Source organism: Heterocephalus glaber, unplaced genomic scaffold (genome assembly GCF_053883595.1).
Source record: "Heterocephalus glaber isolate CG9 unplaced genomic scaffold, H.glaber_assembly_v1.0 deba00001429, whole genome shotgun sequence".
NCBI lineage: Eukaryota > Metazoa > Chordata > Mammalia > Rodentia > Bathyergidae > Heterocephalus > Heterocephalus glaber.
Window position 1 is genome coordinate 16,974,210 of NW_028258294.1, and position 19,540 is coordinate 16,993,749.

The 19,540-nt window shown below is 36.4% G+C and overlaps 1 protein-coding gene across 2 annotated transcripts in view; it reads left to right on the plus strand.

Moving 5' to 3' along the window:
* The window catches only part of Arhgap42 (Rho GTPase activating protein 42), a 282,439-nt gene that overhangs the window by 240,235 nt on the left and 22,664 nt on the right, over positions 1-19,540 (plus strand). For both annotated transcript variants that reach the window (XM_004870807.3, XM_087212316.1), the window contains 6 exons: positions 679-757; positions 2,210-2,249; positions 16,321-16,383; positions 17,431-17,505; positions 18,243-18,327; positions 18,929-18,987. In XM_004870807.3, the coding sequence (XP_004870864.1) occupies positions 679-757; positions 2,210-2,249; positions 16,321-16,383; positions 17,431-17,505; positions 18,243-18,327; positions 18,929-18,987 (401 nt within the window). The remainder of the gene's footprint in view (positions 1-678; positions 758-2,209; positions 2,250-16,320; positions 16,384-17,430; positions 17,506-18,242; positions 18,328-18,928; positions 18,988-19,540) is intronic.

Sequence of the window (19,540 nt, forward strand, 5' to 3'; positions counted from 1 at the left end):
TCTTTCTTATATTGATTCCTTCCTTCCCTGTGCACTTTCTCTTTCAAAGTATATTCTTTTTTAAATTTTTATTTATTTTTTTTCAAAGTATATTCTTAAGTAACTATTTCACAGTGGCCTCATGGAAGAAAATTATTTTAAATAAATTAATTTTGACATTGTGATGATATAAAGAAATGCTTTGGGTTTAGTGCCATTTTTATTGTGAACTGTTGTTTATTATTTGCTTTGTATTTAATTATTACTTGTGGTATGAGGCTTCCCACATTGCTATGTACTCATCATTATTGTATTTAGTTGACTAGATTGTACCAAATCAGAATCAAAACAATCATTCTTATACTGTGGAATATTTAGGAAGCTTTGAATTTGGTGAATGTATTTTTGTCATCCTTTTTGGTCATTTCAGAAGACATAGTTTGAAGCTAGCCCCTTCAAATAATCTTGCACCTAAAGCACATAATGATCTTATTATCCATGATCATTAGAATTATAAACATTTATGTGTGTGTCACAGCGATTTTTCTGAAAGGTACTTATAGATCAGTTTTCCAAATTTCCACTTTTTTCTTCAAATTTTATCTTTGTAGTTAACAAAAGTAGTTAATTTAAAAATTAGTAAATGTTTGAAGACAGAACAGGAATACATTTAATATGTAAAATGTTTGGTTTTGGTAGACATGGAATCATCACATTACAAGCCTTCTCTGAAGCTAATAGGAAACTCTGGCTTGAAGCCATGGATGGAAAGGAGCCGGTAAGCATGTGACACATTCTACAATGTACATCTTATTATTCTAAAAATTCCAAAGTACATCTGAAATTTCTGTCTTGTGTCTGTAGTATAATTGAAAATACTAAAATACTGAATCAGAGGAGTAGAGATATGTACTGTTTTCCTAGTGTTGTCTTCGTCCCTGCCACATGATTTCAATTTTCTGATTTGGTTTTTTTTTTTTTTTTGGTATCGGGGATCGAACTTGGGCCCTTGCGCTTTTGAGGCAGGCGGTGGAACCACTGAGCTAAATCCCCAGCCCATCTAATTTGGTTTTCTAGGACTAATTTAAATCTCTAAAATTATTTTTTAAAATCTTATAATCATTATCTGATTACACTGTTTATGTAATTTTGTTCAGTTAATGATTAGTACATGTCCAATTTCTGCAAGACCGGTGCTAGAGATTGTGAAGAGTAATGAACACAGTTCAAGGTATGAACCGACCAGTCTGGGCCATTTGTAAGCCAGCCTAATTTGATAAAATTCTCTGGAGTGACATTTTTCCCCCCTCGTTTGCTTATAGTTATTTTGATGTTGGAATGGTAATTTACTTACTAATACCAAGGAGAAATAGTTCATCACTTTATTTTCTTAGCACTATTACTAGATCAGAGAGGGCGGAGCACACATAGTGAACAGAATGTGATGCTTCTTGCTTAGAATCTGTCTTAGATCACAATAACCTGTGAACAACCTCAAGCACAACACCCATGTGACAGCAGTGTGACCCATAGCCATCAGACTTTGAGGCCCTCCCTCATACTTCAGCATCAGCCCACAATAAGTCATGTACACCAATTATGATTAAGCCTTTAGAACATTTTCTGAACATATGAAGGAGTTAAGTCTGATAGATTTAGGAATAAAACATCGGAGCTCTGCATCTTTTTATCATTTTCTATTTCAATCTTACTATATTTTACAAAATGCCAATTAATGACAGATTTTTCAAAAATGAAACAAACCCTTGGCTCTTCACTACAAATAATTGAGAAGTCTTGACCTAGAGCAAATTTTAAGGACAATTTTTTAGCTCAGCGATGTACAAGTTAGGATTATGCATGTTGAAAACAAAGCATGAAGTAGATAATTTGAGGAAGGAACGATCATGTAAAATCCATTGTGGAACACTTCCTAAAGAAGGTATATTATGTTTCATGTTGGGGAATAGAATAAGATGCATAAATCAAATGGGCAGGGGAAAAATTGCCCAGGGGAGGACTGCCAGGGATTGGAAGGAGTGGGAGGCAAGGTGGGCTTCACCACAAAAAGTTGTCAGGCAGGGTAGACAGATGGCACTTTAGACACAGTGGTTGTGAGAACTTGAAATCAAAGCAGTCCCTTTGTGTTTACTGTACAAACAGCACCTTGCCAGTTTTATGTGCTAGGTCATTAACTGAAAATAACTGATAGACATCCTTTGTTTTTTAGATTTACACGCTGCCTGCCATTATTAGCAAGAAGGAAGAAAGTAAGTCATTTATTTTCCCTTTAAAAACTCTTATTTGTGTGAACAGTTCCTGACTCTTGAATTTAAGACCTTATATATTTGAGTAGGAAATACCGTCAATAGTCTTTCTACTTTTTGGTTTACCTCTTGGAGCAAGCCAAAAGTAAAACTAAAGTTACATTTCCTGACAGATAAATGATAAAACAATAGAAGGAACATGCTGAATTCTAGAATTAACTCTTACCAGTGAAGTATACCTTCAGCTTCTCCTAAATAAAGCTGAATGAACGCTAACACCTAATTCTCAGTGAGCACTTTGCAGGCTGTAGAAAAAAAGTAGGATTGGGCATGTTTCCTTCTGCATCTTTATTAGGGAAAATTCTTTTTAACGTTGATTAGATGCAGAGGGGCTGCTATTCCTAAGATCTGAGACAAGGCTGGGTCTCCATTAATAACCTGCTTTTACTACGCAATCTATAGTAGGCATCAGATCACCAGAGCTGGCAGAGAATGAGCTGGCCACCTCTAGTTCAACCACCAGTGCTCTAAGCTTAAAGCCTCAAACTCCTTAGGGTATTGGGAATGGCTGAGGTTCTGCCTTTCTATTTTGTGCCCAAGCAAGTTATTTTAAAATTATTTGAAATTGTATTACATACAGAGTTTGGTTTTGTTTTGTTTTGGTACCAGGGATTGAACTTGGGTCCTTACGCTTGTGCAGCAGGCGGCAAAACCACTGAGCTAAATCCCCAGCCCTACATATAGGATTTTTTTGTTTGGTTTGGTTTGGTTTTTTGGGGGAGGGTACAGGGGACCAAACTCAGGACCTTGTGCTTGTGAGGCAGGGGGCAGCACCACTGAGCTAAATCCCTACCCCCTACATATAGTTATTTGTACCACAGAAGTATGTGATATTAAGTATTCACTCTAGGGAAATAGCACTATAGCATTGATCAGATGGTACAGCTAACTTGAAATCTTGAATTGATGAAGGTTTTCATGGTAAAACCACAAACTACTCCCAATAACAATCAACAAAGTACTTTTTACTTCTTTGGCTTTTGTTCACCTTTTGTATGTGTACAGTGTTGTCTCATCCTTGATAGAGATTTGAAGCAGTTCATACACTGTTTGATTTTTTTATGGCGATAGAGGGCTTATTTATCTTAATTTCCTTGCCCCAAAATTCTCCGAAGTACAAGATCATTCTGGGGGTTTTAGTATATGTAGGAAAAGGTCTTGCCGTATCATTCCTGAATCATTATTATAAAATCATTCTTTATAAACATAGTTCATGTGTTTTTCGTCATCTTCTAAGTCCCCTGTAATCATCTACCACCATTTGCTACCTTTTATCCTTGATTGGTTTAGAGTATTTTACACCATATGCATTTTCAAAAGTTTTGTTTCATTTCAAAAGTATATTCCATTGATTCTGATATTCTTTGACTTCTTTTTTTGTGTGTTAAATTCTTTTATTGGTACATTGTAGGTATACAACACAATTACATTCCTCATTGGGAATTGTACCTTTACATAATGCATCTTGGTTCTTATTTCTTCCCCATTCCTAGCCCTCCCTTCACACCCTCCACCCTTCCCTATTTACAAAGACTTTATTTCCATTTTTTCCATTTCTCAGCATTTTTTCTTTCCCTTCTTTCCTTTCCCCACCCCTCCCACTACCCCTACCCCTTTGGACCTTTTCTTCCTATTTTGCATTATCGATTATTCATTCTAATCATTGGTACATTTCAGGTATACAATATAATGACATTCATCATTGGAAATTTGCACCTTTACATAGTCTCTCTTGGTTCTTATTTTTCACCCTTGCCCAGCCCTCGCTTCAACCCCTCCATTCCTCCCTATTTACAAAGATTTTGTTCCTATTTTTCCATTTTCTCATATTAATCCCATTCCCTTCTATCCTTTCCCCTATCCCTCCCAGTTCCTTCCCCTTTGCCCCTTTTCTTCCTATTTCACATTACCTATTATATATTTTAGTCCTTATTTACACTTTCAGTTTCTCACACCAGAGAAACTATTCGGTATTTATACATGTGTGTCCTATTTATTTCACTTAAGAGTATCACCTCAATGTGCATCCACTTAGCTATAAATGTCTCTAATTTCTCATTTTTTATGTCTGAGTAGTACTCCATTTTATAAAAAAAACACATTTTCTTTATCCAGTCTCCAGTTGATGGGCATTTGGGCTGTTTCCAAGTTTTAGCTATTACAAACTGCGCTGCTATGAACATGGGCGGACATATATCACTGTGGTAGGATTCTTTTAATTCTTTGAGGAAGATCCCCAGCAGTGGAATAGCGGGGTCAAATGGGACTTCCAGTCCTAGTTCTTTGAGGTATCTCCATACTGATTTCCACAGTGCTTGCACCAGTCTACACTCCCATCAGCAGTGGAGCAGGGTTCCTCTTTTCTTACAGCCCTGCCAGCATTTGTTATTGGTTGATTTCATGATAGCAGCCATTCTTTCTGGAGTGAAGTGGAATCTCAGCGTTGTTTTCATTTGCATCTCTTGAATGACCAGTGATGTTGAACATTTTTTCATGTATTTATTTGCTATTTCTACTTCTTTGTGTGAGAAATGTCTGTTCATTTCAGATGCCCATTTTTGGATTGGGTCTTTAAATTTTTAAGTTCTTTATAGATTCGAGGTAGTAGACCTTTGTCTGAGGAAGAGCAGGAGAAGATTTTTTCCCACATTGTGGGTTGTCTCTTCACACTACTGGTGGTTTATCTTGCTGGGCAGAAGCCTTTTAATAAGAAGAGATCCCATTTGTTGATTGTTTGTGCTAGTTCACAGGCAACTGAGGTTTCGTTCATAAAATCTTTTCCTACACCGATGTCTTCAAGGGTTCTACCTAACCTCTGTTCCAACTGGTTCAGAGTTTCTATTTTAATATTTAGATCTTTAATCCATTTTGATTTTAGTTTAGTGCATGGTGAGAGATACAGGTCTAGTTTTAATCTTTGGCAAGTTGAAGCCCAATTTTTCCAGCACCATTTATTAAAGAGGCTATCTTTCCTCCAGTGAGGGTGTTTGGCTCCTTTGTCGAAGATGAGATGGCTGAGTGTGTCTGGCATTGTTTCTGCATCTTCTAGTCTGTTCCACTAGTCCTCAAGTCTGTTTCTTTGCCAGTACCATGCTGTTTTTATCTCAGTAGCTTTGTAGTGGAGTTGCAGATTGGGGATTGTGATGCCCCCTGCCATGTCTCTGTTACCTAGAATTGCTTTTGTTATTCTGGGTCTCTTCTTGTTCCAAATGAATTTTTGGATTGTTTTCTCGAGGTCTAAGAAGTATGCTGCTGGGATCTCAATTGGAATTGCATTAAATCTATATAGCAGTTTTGGAAGTATGGCCATTTTCACTATATTAATCCTTCCTACCCAGGAGCAGGGGATGTCTGTCCATTTTCTGATATCATCTTCAATCTCTCTTTTCATAATGCCATAGTTTTCAGAGAAGAGGTCTTTGATTTCTTTTGTTAGGATGATTCCTAGGTATTTCAGTGTTTTGGATGCTATTGTGAAAGGAATTATTTGCACTATTTCTCTCTCAGTGAGTCTGTCATTTGTGTAGAGGAAAGCTATTGATTTTTGTGTGTTGACCTTGTAACCAGCTACTTGACTCAATTTGGTTATTAAGTCTAGAAGACTTTTGGTGGAGTTCTTGGGGTCTTCTATATAGAGAATCATGTCATCTTCAAATAATGACAGTTTGACTTCTTCATTTCCTATCTTTATTCCTTTTATTTCTTTCTCTTGTCTAATTGCCGTGGCTAATGTTTCCAGAACTATATTGAACAAGAGTGGTGATAGTGGACATCCTTGTCTTGTTCCTGATTTTAGTGTGAAGGATTTCAGTTTTTGACCATTTAGTATGATATTGGCTGTTGGTTTTTCATAGATGGCTTTTATCAGATTGAGGTAGAGACCATCTATTCCAATTCTTTGTAGGGTTTTTATCATAAATGCATGTTGGATTTTGTCAAATGCTTTTTCTGGGTCTATGGAGATAATCATATGGTTTTTGTCCTTGGCTCTATTGATATAGTGTATTACATTGATTGATTTGCGTATATTGAACCATCCCTGCATCCCTGGGATGAATCCCACTTGATCAGGGTGTATGATCTTCTTGATGATCTTCTGCATTCTGTTTGCCATTATCTTATTAAGGATTTTTGCATCTATGTTCATTAGTGAGATTGTCCTATAGTTGTCTTTTTCAGTTGGGTCTTTCTCTGCTTTGGGGATCAAGGTGATGCTTGCTTCCAGGAATGAATTTGGGAATATTGCTTCCCTTTCAATTTCATTGAAGAGTTTAAACAGTAGAGGCAGCAGTTCCTCTCTAAATGTCTTGTAGAATTCAGCAGTGAAGCCATCTCGGCCCGGGCTTTTCTTAGTTGATAAGTTTTTAATTACGTTTTCAATTTCATTAGTTGATATTGGGTTGTTCAGAATTTTTAGGTCTTCTTCGTTCAACTTTGGTAATTCATATGTATCTAGGAATCTGTCCATTTCTTCTGTGTTGTCCATCTTATTGGCATATAGGTTCTGGAAGTAGGTATTGATGATCCTCTGGATTTCTGCTGGGTCTGTTGTCATTTCACCCTTTTCATGCCTAATTGCATGGATTTGGGCCATTTCTTTCCTTTTTCTGACAAGGTTGGCTAAAGGTTTGTCAATTTTATTGATTCTTTCAAAGAACCAACTCTCGGCTTCATTGATTTTTTTGTATCATTCTCTTAGTCTCCATTGCATTGATTTCTCCTCTGATCTTTATAATTTCCTCCCTTGTGTGAGTTTTGGGGTTGTCCTGCTCTTCTTTTTCTAGAAGCTTGAGGTTCAGCATCAGGTTGTTTAATTGGGCTCATTCTGTTTTCCTAATATGCATATTCACTGCTATGAATTTCCCTCATAAGACTGCTTTCATTGTGTCCCATAGATTCCGATATGTTGTATTGTCATTGTCATTTAATTGAAGGAAATGTCTGATTTCTTCTTTAATTTCCTCTGTGACCCATTGGTTATTCAGAAGTATGTTGTTCAATTTCCACGTGTTTATGAAATTTTTTGAGCTTCTTTTGCTATGGATCTCCAATTTCATCTCACTATGGTCTGATAATATACAGAGGATAACTTCAATTCCTTTGCACTTACTTAAACATGTTCTATGTGTGATTATGTGGTCTATTTTGGAGAATGACCCATGTGCAGCTGAGAAGAATGTGTATTCTGATTTTATGGGGTGGGCGACTCTGTAAACATCTGTTAAGTTCATTTGTTCAAGAGTTCAATTGAGTTCTAGTATTTCATTACTTATTTTTAGTCTAGTTGATTTATCTATTTGTGACAGTGGGGTATTGAGTGCCCCCACTACAATTGTATTAGTGCATATATGACTTTTCATGTCCATTAGTATTTGTTTTATATAGTTGGGTGCACTAGTGTTTGGTGCATAGATATTTATGATTGTCATCTCTTCCTCTTGGATTCTTCCCTTTACAAGGATGTAGTGTCCTTCTTTATCTCTCTTAATCAATGTTGGTTTGAAATCTACTTGATCTGCCAAGAGGATAGCTACTCCTGCTGTTTTTTGGGTTCCTGTTGCATGGAGTATTGTTTCCCACCCTTTAACATTCAGTCTATAAGTTTCCTTTTGAATTAAGTGTGTTTCTTGTATGCAGCATATTGTTGGATTTTGCTTCTTGACCCATTCTGCCAATCTATTTCTTTTGATTGGTGAATTGAGACCATTAACGTTGATGGTTATAACTGAAACGTATTGACTTGTCATTGCCATGACTTTTTCTTTATGTTGGGTTCTCCCCCTTTCCATTTAATTTCTTGTCATGCCAGATGGGTTCATTCTACTTTGCTTCTTGGGGTTGTGATCCTCAGTGTCTGTTCCTAGGCTATTGTGTAAAATTCTTTGGAGTGCTGGTTTGGTATTCACGAAGTTCCTAAGGTGCTCTTTGTCATGAAAGTATCTTATTTCTCCATCCATTTTGAAAGATAGCTTTGCAGGGTACATCAATCTGGGTTGGAGGCTGTTTTCTTTTAGGGCTTGGAATATGTCACTCCAAGCTCTTCTTGCCTTGATGATTTGTGCTGAGAAGTCTGCTGTGATTCTGATGGGCTTTCCTTTGTATGTGATTTGTTTCTTTTCTCTGACTGCTTGGAGAACTTTGTTCTTCTGTTGTGTTTCTGGAATGTTAACAATTATATGCCTATGTGTAGATTTTTTTTGATCAAGGGTATTTGGAGTCCTATATGCCTCACTTATCTGTATGTCAAGCTCTTTTGCCCTGCTTGGGAAGTTTTCTGCCATTATTTCTGTGAAGAGATTTTTTTATGTCATCTTCCCTCTCTACTATTTCTTCATTGAGCCCAATCAGTCTTATGTTATTCTTCTTTGCATCATCTAGCAGCTGCTGGATTGATTTCTCATGTTCCCTTATAATTTTGAAGCAATTTTTCTTTTCCTGGTCACTAATTGCAATCTTATCTTTTATATCTGAAATTCTGTCCTCACATTGGCTCATTCTGCTGTGTAGACTTTCCATGGAGTTTTTAATCTCCTGGAAATCTATTTGCATCTGTTTTATGGATTCCATTTGTTTCTTATGTTGAGATTCCATCATGTTCCTCAGCTCCTCTCTAGATTTATTAATCATGTTTTGCACTAGGGGCACAATTTCTCCTGTTATCTTAGAAATTATTTCTGATTTCACTTTTTCCAGGTCCCCTTTTGTTGCCAGTTCAGTGGGTCCAGGTGGTTGAGTATCAGAGTGTTCCATCTCTTTTCCCTTTGGGGTTGCTGTAGGTGATCTGGAAGTGTGGTTTTGAGACTTATTTATGTGTCTTCTCATTTTGACTGGGGTGGGGAGGGGGCTGTTAGAGCCCATGCGGATTACCTGCTCTGAGCTGGGTGAGGTGGGACAGGGGCTGGGGGCAGTGGTAGGGATGGTGACCCAAAAGCCCTTTCCTGGGTGCTGGGAGCAGCTGGAGGGATGTTGGCCTGGAAGCCCCTTCCTCTGGGCCTGGAGCAGCGGGACAGAAGGTGGCCCAAATGTCCTTTCCTCTGGGCTGAGAGCAGCAGGTGGGATGGTGACTGGGAAGCCCCTTCCTCTGGACCAGGAGCAGTGGGACGATGGCTCAGAAGCCCCTACCTCTGGGCTGGGAACAGCAGGACTCAGTGCCTTGGTCTGGTGGTCTGGTGTCCTCTGCGTCTGTAGTGTGGAACCAGGTGGCTGCCTGTCTGCAGTGGGGTGATTCAGTGTCTTCCGCGTGACTGGGGACCTTGGTAGGGCATGGGCTGACCTGCCTGTCTGCAGCAGGCTGATTTGGCATGTCTCTTTGACTTCTTAAAAGTCATTTGAGTTCTTTACATTTAGATTTAGAGAAATTTCTCTCTTTTTACAACCCTGCTATCATGTTTCTATGCATCATCTTGTTTTTAAGATCTCATGTCTCTTTTTATTTGGCCCTTGGCTCCCCCGAAAGTGTCATTATGTCAATTTCAGTATGTAATTTCTCTCATAATTGATATTTGAAGGAAATACTTGTCTCAATTCATATGCCAGCTTGAGAGTGCTTGTTTATAGCCTCTGTAATTCAAATGGATTCTGTTCATATTAAATATTCTTATCTTTTCAAAACTCAATTTTTCATATGTGCGTGTGTTTTTGAACTGCTAAGGATAATAAAATTTAAGACACTAAAATATAAAGCTCAGGTTAAAACTTGTTTCAAATGACAGCCACTAGAAGTAGTCTTAATGCCTGTGCTTTTCACTAAGAAATCCTAGAACTATCTACATTAGTGCCATGCCATGAGTATACAGAGAGCATGTGGCATGAAATGAAAACTAAAACTATGCTATAACTGTACAGTAATGTGTCTCTTTACAAACCTCACATTAAAAAAAACCCTTACTTTGCGATTACTCTGAATTTACCATTTTTCAGTATACAAATCTTGTGAATGTAATTTGAATAATTCAATAAAAAAGAAAGCTTGCGTCTTCTTTATGATAAAGTGTCAAGTAAAAAAAAATCTAAAGTATTGATCAGTTACAGAGTATTGAATCCCAAAATACCTTTGGGTTATAAGATATGGCATAATGTCCTTTCCCTGAAATTGTAAGCTTTGGGGTCATTAATTCATTTTGAGGTTAGTAATATCTATCTTCAGTATTAAACAGATGCTATCTGATTAAGACTAGAACTAAACTGGTCCTCAAGCTGTCCCATTGCTAATATTTTATTTAAAAGTAGCTTATTAATAGTTCTCCATAATTCTACTATTTGAATTCATTTATCAAGGGACACAAATTACTATCTTTTTTGACATACATTTCCTGTCCCAAGATCTCCATTTTGGGACTGAACTTTCACAAGAGTGAATGCAATTAATATTTCTTCTAGATTTTCTTTCTTTGGCATTCTCTGTTGATGCCTTGGGTCTTGTCCACTCAAATACAACTTGTGTGTGATGGTGTTTGAACTAGTCCTTCACCTTGGATTTGGACAAAGTGAAAATTGTGAAAGAAAAGATATTTAGATCTTATTCTTGTATGCAATTAAGTCAACAGTATTCCATTGTGCATCCACTTTATTCCAGGCTTTATGAATAAAAGAAGTCTTTTTCAATGACATTTTTACTCATAAAAGCCACTATTTCATCAGGTAAAGACAAAATGACCTAAAGGACCTCATACAAAATCAAAGGGATTGGAGAAAATAACTATAAAGTTTCCAATCAATTTTCAATTTTGGCCACTGTTTCAGTGACCTTTCCTGTAAGTGACTAGCAGATATATTCTTCCCAATGTAAACAGAAAAATTAAGCTTATTTTTCTTGTTCTAGGCAGGCAGTTGCCATTTGTCATGCCTCTTCTTGAGCTTCATACTGCTGTTTAGATAGTTTCATTCTGGGAGCTCTCAGACATCCTCTGTAACACCACCCTTTACCTCATTCTACCCCAGACCTTTGATCAAATACAGTTTTGTTGTCATCAAGGAGGGACATAGCTCAAGCACTTTTTATGTGCAGAGCAGGATGAAAGGACAATTTAGGCCAACACTGTGGAGTGTTAACTATTCATCCTTTAGGAAGAAAAGGACCAATGAGTATCATGAACACTAATAAATTATTCATTTCTTTTTTTCTGTTTCTTTCAAACCATGTATAATATGATATTAGATTTGAAATGGCAGATTATAAAGTGAAATTTAAATTAAAGACAAGTGTTGCTTTGTGTTGTTAACCCTGAGAATGTACTGTAAGGCCACATATATTACGTCTGTGAGGGCATGCTAAGTTTTGCATTAGCAGGAAATTGATGAAGATACAAGGTCTTTTGCTTTGCTAGCTCCTTTTATTGTCCTCTTGGCTGCTTGAATTCTCTTGAAATTAATAGCTTTTGTGCTGCTAAACTGCCTTAAACTTTATTTGGGTTTTAATAAAAGCTTTAGCCTTGAACAGTTTCCAGAGTAGGGGGTAAATGTTTAAATTTAACTTTTGAATGAATAAATTGAATTCATTAAGTTAGTCTGTCTTCTGCTTCTACCCATGAAAGCCAAAACCCACTAATATTATAGAATGTTTGTTCTTGGGAATTTGGTAATTTTTGGATTCTGGGTATCCTTCTCTCAAACAGGGAAATACAGAACTGAGAGACACACTAGACCTAGGGAGGTATTCATAAAAGTTGTTAGCTGGGAGAACCTAACCCTTGTAGTAGCCATCAGAGAATGTATCTGAGCAAGCTTGGTACAGACCAATAGCTAGCAAACTATCAATCTGTAAGCATTTTTTCATTGACTGTTCTCCACAAGGTATTGAACCCTGACTCAGCAATCAGTATTTCTGCTTTGTACCCATACATACCTCCCCTTCTCTCCACTGCCGTAACAGGAGCAGTTTGTCTTCCACTGAAGGAGAATTATTATAAAATGTCACATTTTTAATGGTACAGTTTGATGTAGTAATAACCTTTTCTACTGACATCTCATCTGAACATAAGGAGTGACCAATTTCTTTCTTTTAGGCTACAGTAAACCTATTTTAGTTGAATCTTCATTAGACTGATATAATAAGTGTAGCAACCCCTTCATGGCTTTTGAAAATTGCTAGTTTTCCATTGCAAAATGTGTTTGCCCTAAGAAATAACATTCCTGTGGCTATATCTTATATCAAATCATTGGGAGACAAACTGAGCCACTTTGTCTTCTTCTTAGACCTCAGCAGAAAATGCTGGGTGCTCAAGTGGAGGTCCTGTTGACATGCACTTTTCAAAGCAACTATGATTGGGTGCTCCCCCTGTAACTCTGTGCTGCCTTTGTTATGTGAATCAACAAGAAAGTAGTTAAAAGGATATTTTCCAGTTTAAGAAGGAAAGGAAGAACTCAGTGTGTAGGATTGGCTTTATTTTCATGAATCCTCATTGCCACAGCAAACTGTTTAAGTTATGCATAATTAAATTAGAACTGGCCAGATGAGGCCTAAGCTCTCAGTGGCTTGGCACAGTAGAGGTTCATTTCTTGTTCATAATACATGTCTGTAGGTCCACAGTGACTCTCTTATACTTTTCATGCTGAAACTCAAGTTGGTAGAGAAACTTCCTCTTTATCTTTGCTTATCTTGTACCAGAGAAAAAAGCAAATAAAAGCTACTTAGTACTGGCTCTCATTTCCCCTGGATAGTAACATATGTCACTTCCCTTCTTATTTCATTGCATAATACATACCACGTAACTGACCCTATCTTCACAGATGCTGAGAAGAATAATTTTCTTGCAGAAATAGGCAACAAATATGGGAGAACAGTACTGCTAGCCTGCTACAGTCTGTCTGGTTCTAGTGAGAGGATGTGTTTGTGCATTGTGTTTTATGGACATGTAATGAACACATAAGAACATTTCTTAATATACAGCTTACCTTTTCAGTGGCCAGCTTGGTGTACAAGGCCTCCCCATTAAATGTTTTATCTATGTCTGATGAAAGAAACAAATCATTGTGCTATGTCCTCAAATTTTAAAAAAAAGAACGTAATATCTTTCTTTGAAAAATAGTGCTCATGTTTATTTACTATCCCTTGAGATCTCATTATTTCAGCCACACCCAAAGGAAAAAGAATCCTTTGACATGAAATGTTCATTATGCAGATGTTTATGTTCACCTTAGTTATTAACCATGGTGGTAATTGCTGATAGTCAACACTATAGCCCTTACTGTGTGTGAAGTACCATTCTTGGAGTCTTGCAAATGTTATTTCATCTTCAAATAGCCCTATAAGGAAGAAACTACTATTACCCTTATTTTGTAGCAGTGAGGCACACAGATTAAAATTATGCTCAAAATACAGCTTTTGACTGGGAGAGTGACTATTGTCTCTCTCATCTGATTAGAACTGATGGCCGGTTTCATTTATCATTTTTTCTGTTTTCTTTTCTGTAGCCATGAGGTACAGACAGGAGCAGAGGACGAAGACAACTTACCATTTTTCTTTTTTTTTTCCAGTAGTTAGGCACACATTGGTGCTTCGTACGATTTTATTTCCACCTTACTCTGACTCTTTAACATATGTTCCTGCCAGTTCTCTCATTTCCTAAAAAGTGAACAGGCACACTGTCCTTCATCCAGCAATCTTATTGGAGCTAGGACCTAACTCCAGGTTTGCCTGGCTCTAGACAAAGGTGGACCTCTCTCTGAACCACACAGCCGTGGTCTTTCTCACAAAGCAAAGGATGGTTGAAGGCAACAAAAAACATGGATATTTTTGCTAACACGTATTTCCCACATCTCTGAATTGATTGATAACATTACATTTGCTCCTGTGAAGAGAGCTGTCAGCAGTATCCATGGAATCCATCAGGACGACAGCACCCTTATAATGACCCTGCAGCCAGACTGACATCCTGTAAGGTTTTATTCCGCGGAATGAGCCTGTGCTATCGATTTATTAGCATAAACTGGGGTATTGCTGCCAATATCTCAGTATACCCTTGAGATATAGTCTGGTTATTGCCTATTTTTCTAAAAATGAATATTGAAAAAATTCCATTTTTGTGTATCATAGTATCTTCATTTTCCCAAAGTCTACTTTCATTAAAATTTTTTTAAATGGTCTTCTCTTCCTCTTAATCTTTTTTTATTGAAAGCTGAACATTATGACCTTCAGTACCAAACATTTCAAATGGCAGGAACTTGCAGTGCTAATTGATATAAAAATGCTAGTGTTTTTATCTAGGGTTGCACTTCCTGTCTCAATTTTTTTTCATTGGTAAAAACAAAAAAATTAATGATTTTTTGCCTTTCCATCATACCTGTTTCCTGTATTTAATAGATATTTCTAAATATCTGAATGTGTATTATGCTTGATATTTTGAATTATTGGAAATGAGCTATCCCTTCTTGGTGTCAAAGGAGTTCCATTCCCATGCAGATCCTAAGCACATGCCAGCACAGCACCTTCTCTATTTATTTCCTCATGTGCATTGTGTTCACTTGGAGTGAACACACTCTACTGAGCTCTGTTCTCTTGATGTAGGACACTGGAGGCTAAGAAATACATCAGCTACCTCATATTGATAGCCATACATATTTTAATTTGGACATTTTTATGTCTAGAGTACTAATGTTACATTTAAAGTATGTAATATATATTTTAAAATATCTAATGATTCCAGAGTCAAGTGAATAAAAATGATAGCTTCTACCTTCAGCCTTCATCTTATCAACAGTTTGCATTTATCTTTATGGATGTTTTCCTAGAATGAGTGAAATAGTCATACCCTCAAATTTCTACATTTTAAGAATATAGACCTTATGGTCTTGTTGATTACTTATTTTACCTAACAACACATAACAAATATCCTTCTGTGTTACTAACTCTTCTTTTTTGTTAATTAGTTCACCTTTATTGGTGTCCTATGTCTAAGATTGCTTCAAAGTTTTTAGTCTGTTGCTAGTACTTTTCCTTCATTTTTATTGTGTTTTGGTGTGTACTTTTTCTCTGTGGATCTGTATTGAGCTGCATGAGTGAGCCTAATTCACAATTTTTCAGGGGAAGCCAGTTTTAAATTTTTGTAAATTTGAATTATCTTCATTTATTGTTATTTAAGAATATTAACAATGTCACCACAACATGTGATGAAAATTTGCTATATAGTACAAATTTTCTGTATAGTACAATTTTCTGTATAGTTCAAGTTTTTCCTCTAGGTGTCACTTTGTATTCTTAAATGCTTTTTCTCTGTATAAGTAATCTAATTTGGTTCTGGCCCTACAACCTTAAAAAGTGAAAATGGATTTAAAGAAACAGAAAAAACTGAAAATAATTTGCTATTTTATAATGTAGAATTTTGGGGGGGTTCTTAGTACACTGAATAAGCGTGTTTTAGGTTCCTCTGAATGTGAAACAGAATGTCATACAAAGAGCATTGGGCTTAGAACAGGAGACCTGGATTAAAGTCTAACTCTAGAGTTTAGAACAGAGAAAAGTGGACTTTTAGCAACTAAAGACCCTTACAATGTTGTTTTTAGAATCCCATAGGAAAGAATAAGTTGAAAGCTTTTTTGTTGTTTTTTTTTTTGTACTGGGGATCGAACTTGGGTCCTTGTGCTTGTGCAGCAGGTGGCAAAATCACTGAGCCAAATCCCCGGCCCTAAGTTGAAAGTTTTAATACAACTTTCCATACAACATATTTATTTTTCTAGCATTGACTTTAGTCACCTTCAAAAATACTCAGTAAAGGGTAATGCTAGTTTTAGGGAAATAGATAGGATCAAAAGAACATACTTTATTTGAAGAATCTGTTTGATAATAAGCGTAATAATTGTGTTGTTACACCTTTGTTAATAGGTATAATAATAGGAGTATGAACCTCCTCTTCTAATTTTACCCCACAATTAAAAAGTCAGATTCTAGGCAAAGTATTTGATAAATTCAGTAATAAGCACTGTGCTGTTACGTGGTAAAGGCACAGTGAACGGAACCAACTGAAGGGGAAATTTATGTTTCACATCAACACTTAATTTGACTTTCTTTTATTTTCAGTGTACTTAAATGAAGCAGGATTCAACTTTGTGAGAAAATGTATTCAAGCTGTGGAAACAAGAGGTGAGTGTTGCCTAACAGGTCCACTGTTCCTGTGGTGTGTCCCATTCTTACATGGAAACCTCTCAAAGTAGAAAATGAAGATGCAGCTGTGTGTGGTGGCACACGCCTGTAATCCCAGCACTCGGGAGGCTGATGCAGGAGGATCACCATGAGTTCAGGGCCAGCCTGGGCTACATAGTGAGTTCAAGCCCAGCCTGAACAACATAATGAGACCCTGTGTCAAAAAAAAAAATGATTTTAAAAAAAAAGAAAATGTATTTTTTGTCATTGACATGAGATTAATTTTAAGAATGATATAAATGTATAAATTATATAAATATACCAATAGCTATGTTTTAACTTCAGTTTACTAAAAATTATACTATCTTTTTCATCAGTTTTTCTCTAATTTGTCAAGCATTGAAGATGAGACTTAAGGAGCTTATCTTCAGCCACCTTCCTGCCCTATTTTCTCTCGCTTAGTGATTTCAGTCACTGCTTATTTTTTGCTCTAATAATGACCTCTCTGGAAGCTCACCCCAGTGAGATGTTAGACACATTCACTTCTACTAAAACCTATCTAAAACAAAATTCATATTGGGCTTTGGAGTTCTGTGAACATACTCAAATTCTGGTGTTGCCATTTAGAAGTTTTGAGGGGTTAAGTAGGTTCCTTGAATTCTCTGAATCTATTTCCTTGCATTCAAAATGAAAATATAAATGCCATAGGACTGTTCAACATGCAGGACTCAGTGGCTCGGAAGCAAATGAAGACCACTGAAAATCTCTTTCTGCTATTGATGCTTTTTTATATTCAAAAATGGTGGATAGGGCAGGTATATTTTGCTACTTTGAAGATCTTCAAAGACTTTCAAATGACTATTCAGTGTCTGCTCTGAGAAATGTGTCTGATAGGTATTTTCCAGGACAGGTTTGCTAAGGTTAGACTGTAAAATTGGATAAGTAGCTCTCAAATTCCGCATACGCATATGTCTGAGTTTTTAACATTCAATACTTGGAAAGCTGTGTCTCAAGCCATTTTCCTGTGATTTTTTTCTTTCCCATTAGGTATCACCATTTTAGGGCTCTACCGAATAGGGGGAGTGAACTCCAAGGTTCAGAAACTCATGACCACCACATTTTGTAAGTTTTACATGAAATAATTTAATTTTTATATTGTTATTGGTAATCCAAACTGTAGATTTATTTGAAATATAAATAATTGCTTGTCTTTGAGTATTTTCAAATAATGTTTAACAATAATGTTTGCATTCAGGTTTTTAGATGGTATGGTAAGGGGTTACTGCTGGGATTGAACCCTGGTCCTTGCACATGCCAAGCATGAGCTCTACCACAGAACCACACACTCATCCTCTATTCAATTATGAATGTTCAACTGTACTAGATAAACAATTTTTATAATTTTGGAGTTTTTTCCTCAAATGTCCTTCAGTTAGCTTAAGATAGAATAAGATACATGAATGTTAGAGACGGCCTAGCTTGGAATCCCAGTTTGTCTACTTAAAAGTTTTATGACCTTTAGTAATTTGCTCAACCTTTCTGTAGAGAGGTAATAATAACATCTGTTAATCTATGCAAAAGCCTTAAAAGCATGCCAGGTACATGTTAATCTCTATCATGTTAATAAATAGTGGTAAGTTGATTTGGGAGACTATTATTCCATCAGATATCTTTGAAGTTCACTGTTAAAATGACCTTCTTATCAGCTCATCCGAAAAACAGTCCAAAAGTTAACTTTACTGGCATCTGAAAAAATGAATGCGTCTCTCTTTGACCTACTTATGTTGGTATCCATTTTCATAATGGCACAGGGAATATTTTGAATTGTAGTTTGTACATCTTGCTTTTATTCTTTCCAGCCGCCAAATCCCCTCCTGATATTGACATTGATATTGAACTGTGGGACAATAAGACGATAACAAGTGGGCTGAAAAACTACCTCAGGTGAGGCGGGTTTAACTCCTGGTATCTGGATGTGATCTCTTACTTGCCCTCTGTGGGCACTAACTATTTGATTACATAGAGCCCATACACAAACTCCTTAACTCCCGGCCTTCACGTAAGGTGACAGTGCACAAGGTGCTAAGTTTTACATTGAGCATTCTGGAACTTGCTCTTGCAATAATAACATAAAAGACTGCAACTTTTTATGAGTAAGAATTAGTATTTTTTGTTTCATATTAAATTTGTATGTTAGGTTATTGCATATCTTTGAAAATAAATTGAAGTAAGTTTTGTTGGTTTTTTTTTTTTTAAGAAACTATTGTCCCTTTATCTGACATTGGTTTTGTTGTTGTCTCAAACTCCCTAATGTAGTCGTGGCAACAAGTGCTAAAGTGCATTTGTATCTTAGAAGTCTGCATTTTAGGATTACCTGGAGCTCCTCTACAGGGCCTTATACTGTATAATCATTCAATTATTTTACTTATTTTTTAATTTTTAATGATAAAAAGTAATCACCAAGTTCTTTAAGAACCAGTGACAGTTTGTGTAGGTGGGGGGGAGAATACTGCCATTCTAAATGCCCTTCACTTCTCTATCGTAGGTGCCTTGCAGAACCACTGATGACTTACAAGTTGCACAAAGATTTTATTGTTGCTGTTAGTAAGTACACTTCCACCTGATGCATGTATTTGATATGGTTTTATGCTATAAGATGTAGGCATATAAGTTTTAATATAGTTTCTTTTTTATATATTGCCATTTATATATAATATGCTATTTAATAGTTTACACTGTGGTTTTTAAGCCAATACAAATTATAAATTGAGCTAAATATCTTGTCACTTAATATGACCTTATTGGGATGGCAGTCCTGTGTGATTAGAAAGAGGTATGAGAAATTCTGACTTCATTTTACCTGACCAATTAATACCAAACAGTTACGAATGCATACAGATAGTTATGCTGCTGCTCATGCTCACATGTTGTGTTCCTAAAGCTAGAAAGATGAGTAAAATATTTTTGACCAGATACTTCCATCAATCCCTTTACCTTATATTTTATTTACTTGTGCTAATCATATATTTATGTGTAGGTCTATGACTGCATTGGTATTATATAATTAGATAGATTTAATTGAAAATCAAGGGGGATACAATGAGAAACATGTAACATGAGAAATTAGTAATATGCAGTTTTCAAGCATTGAGACTCA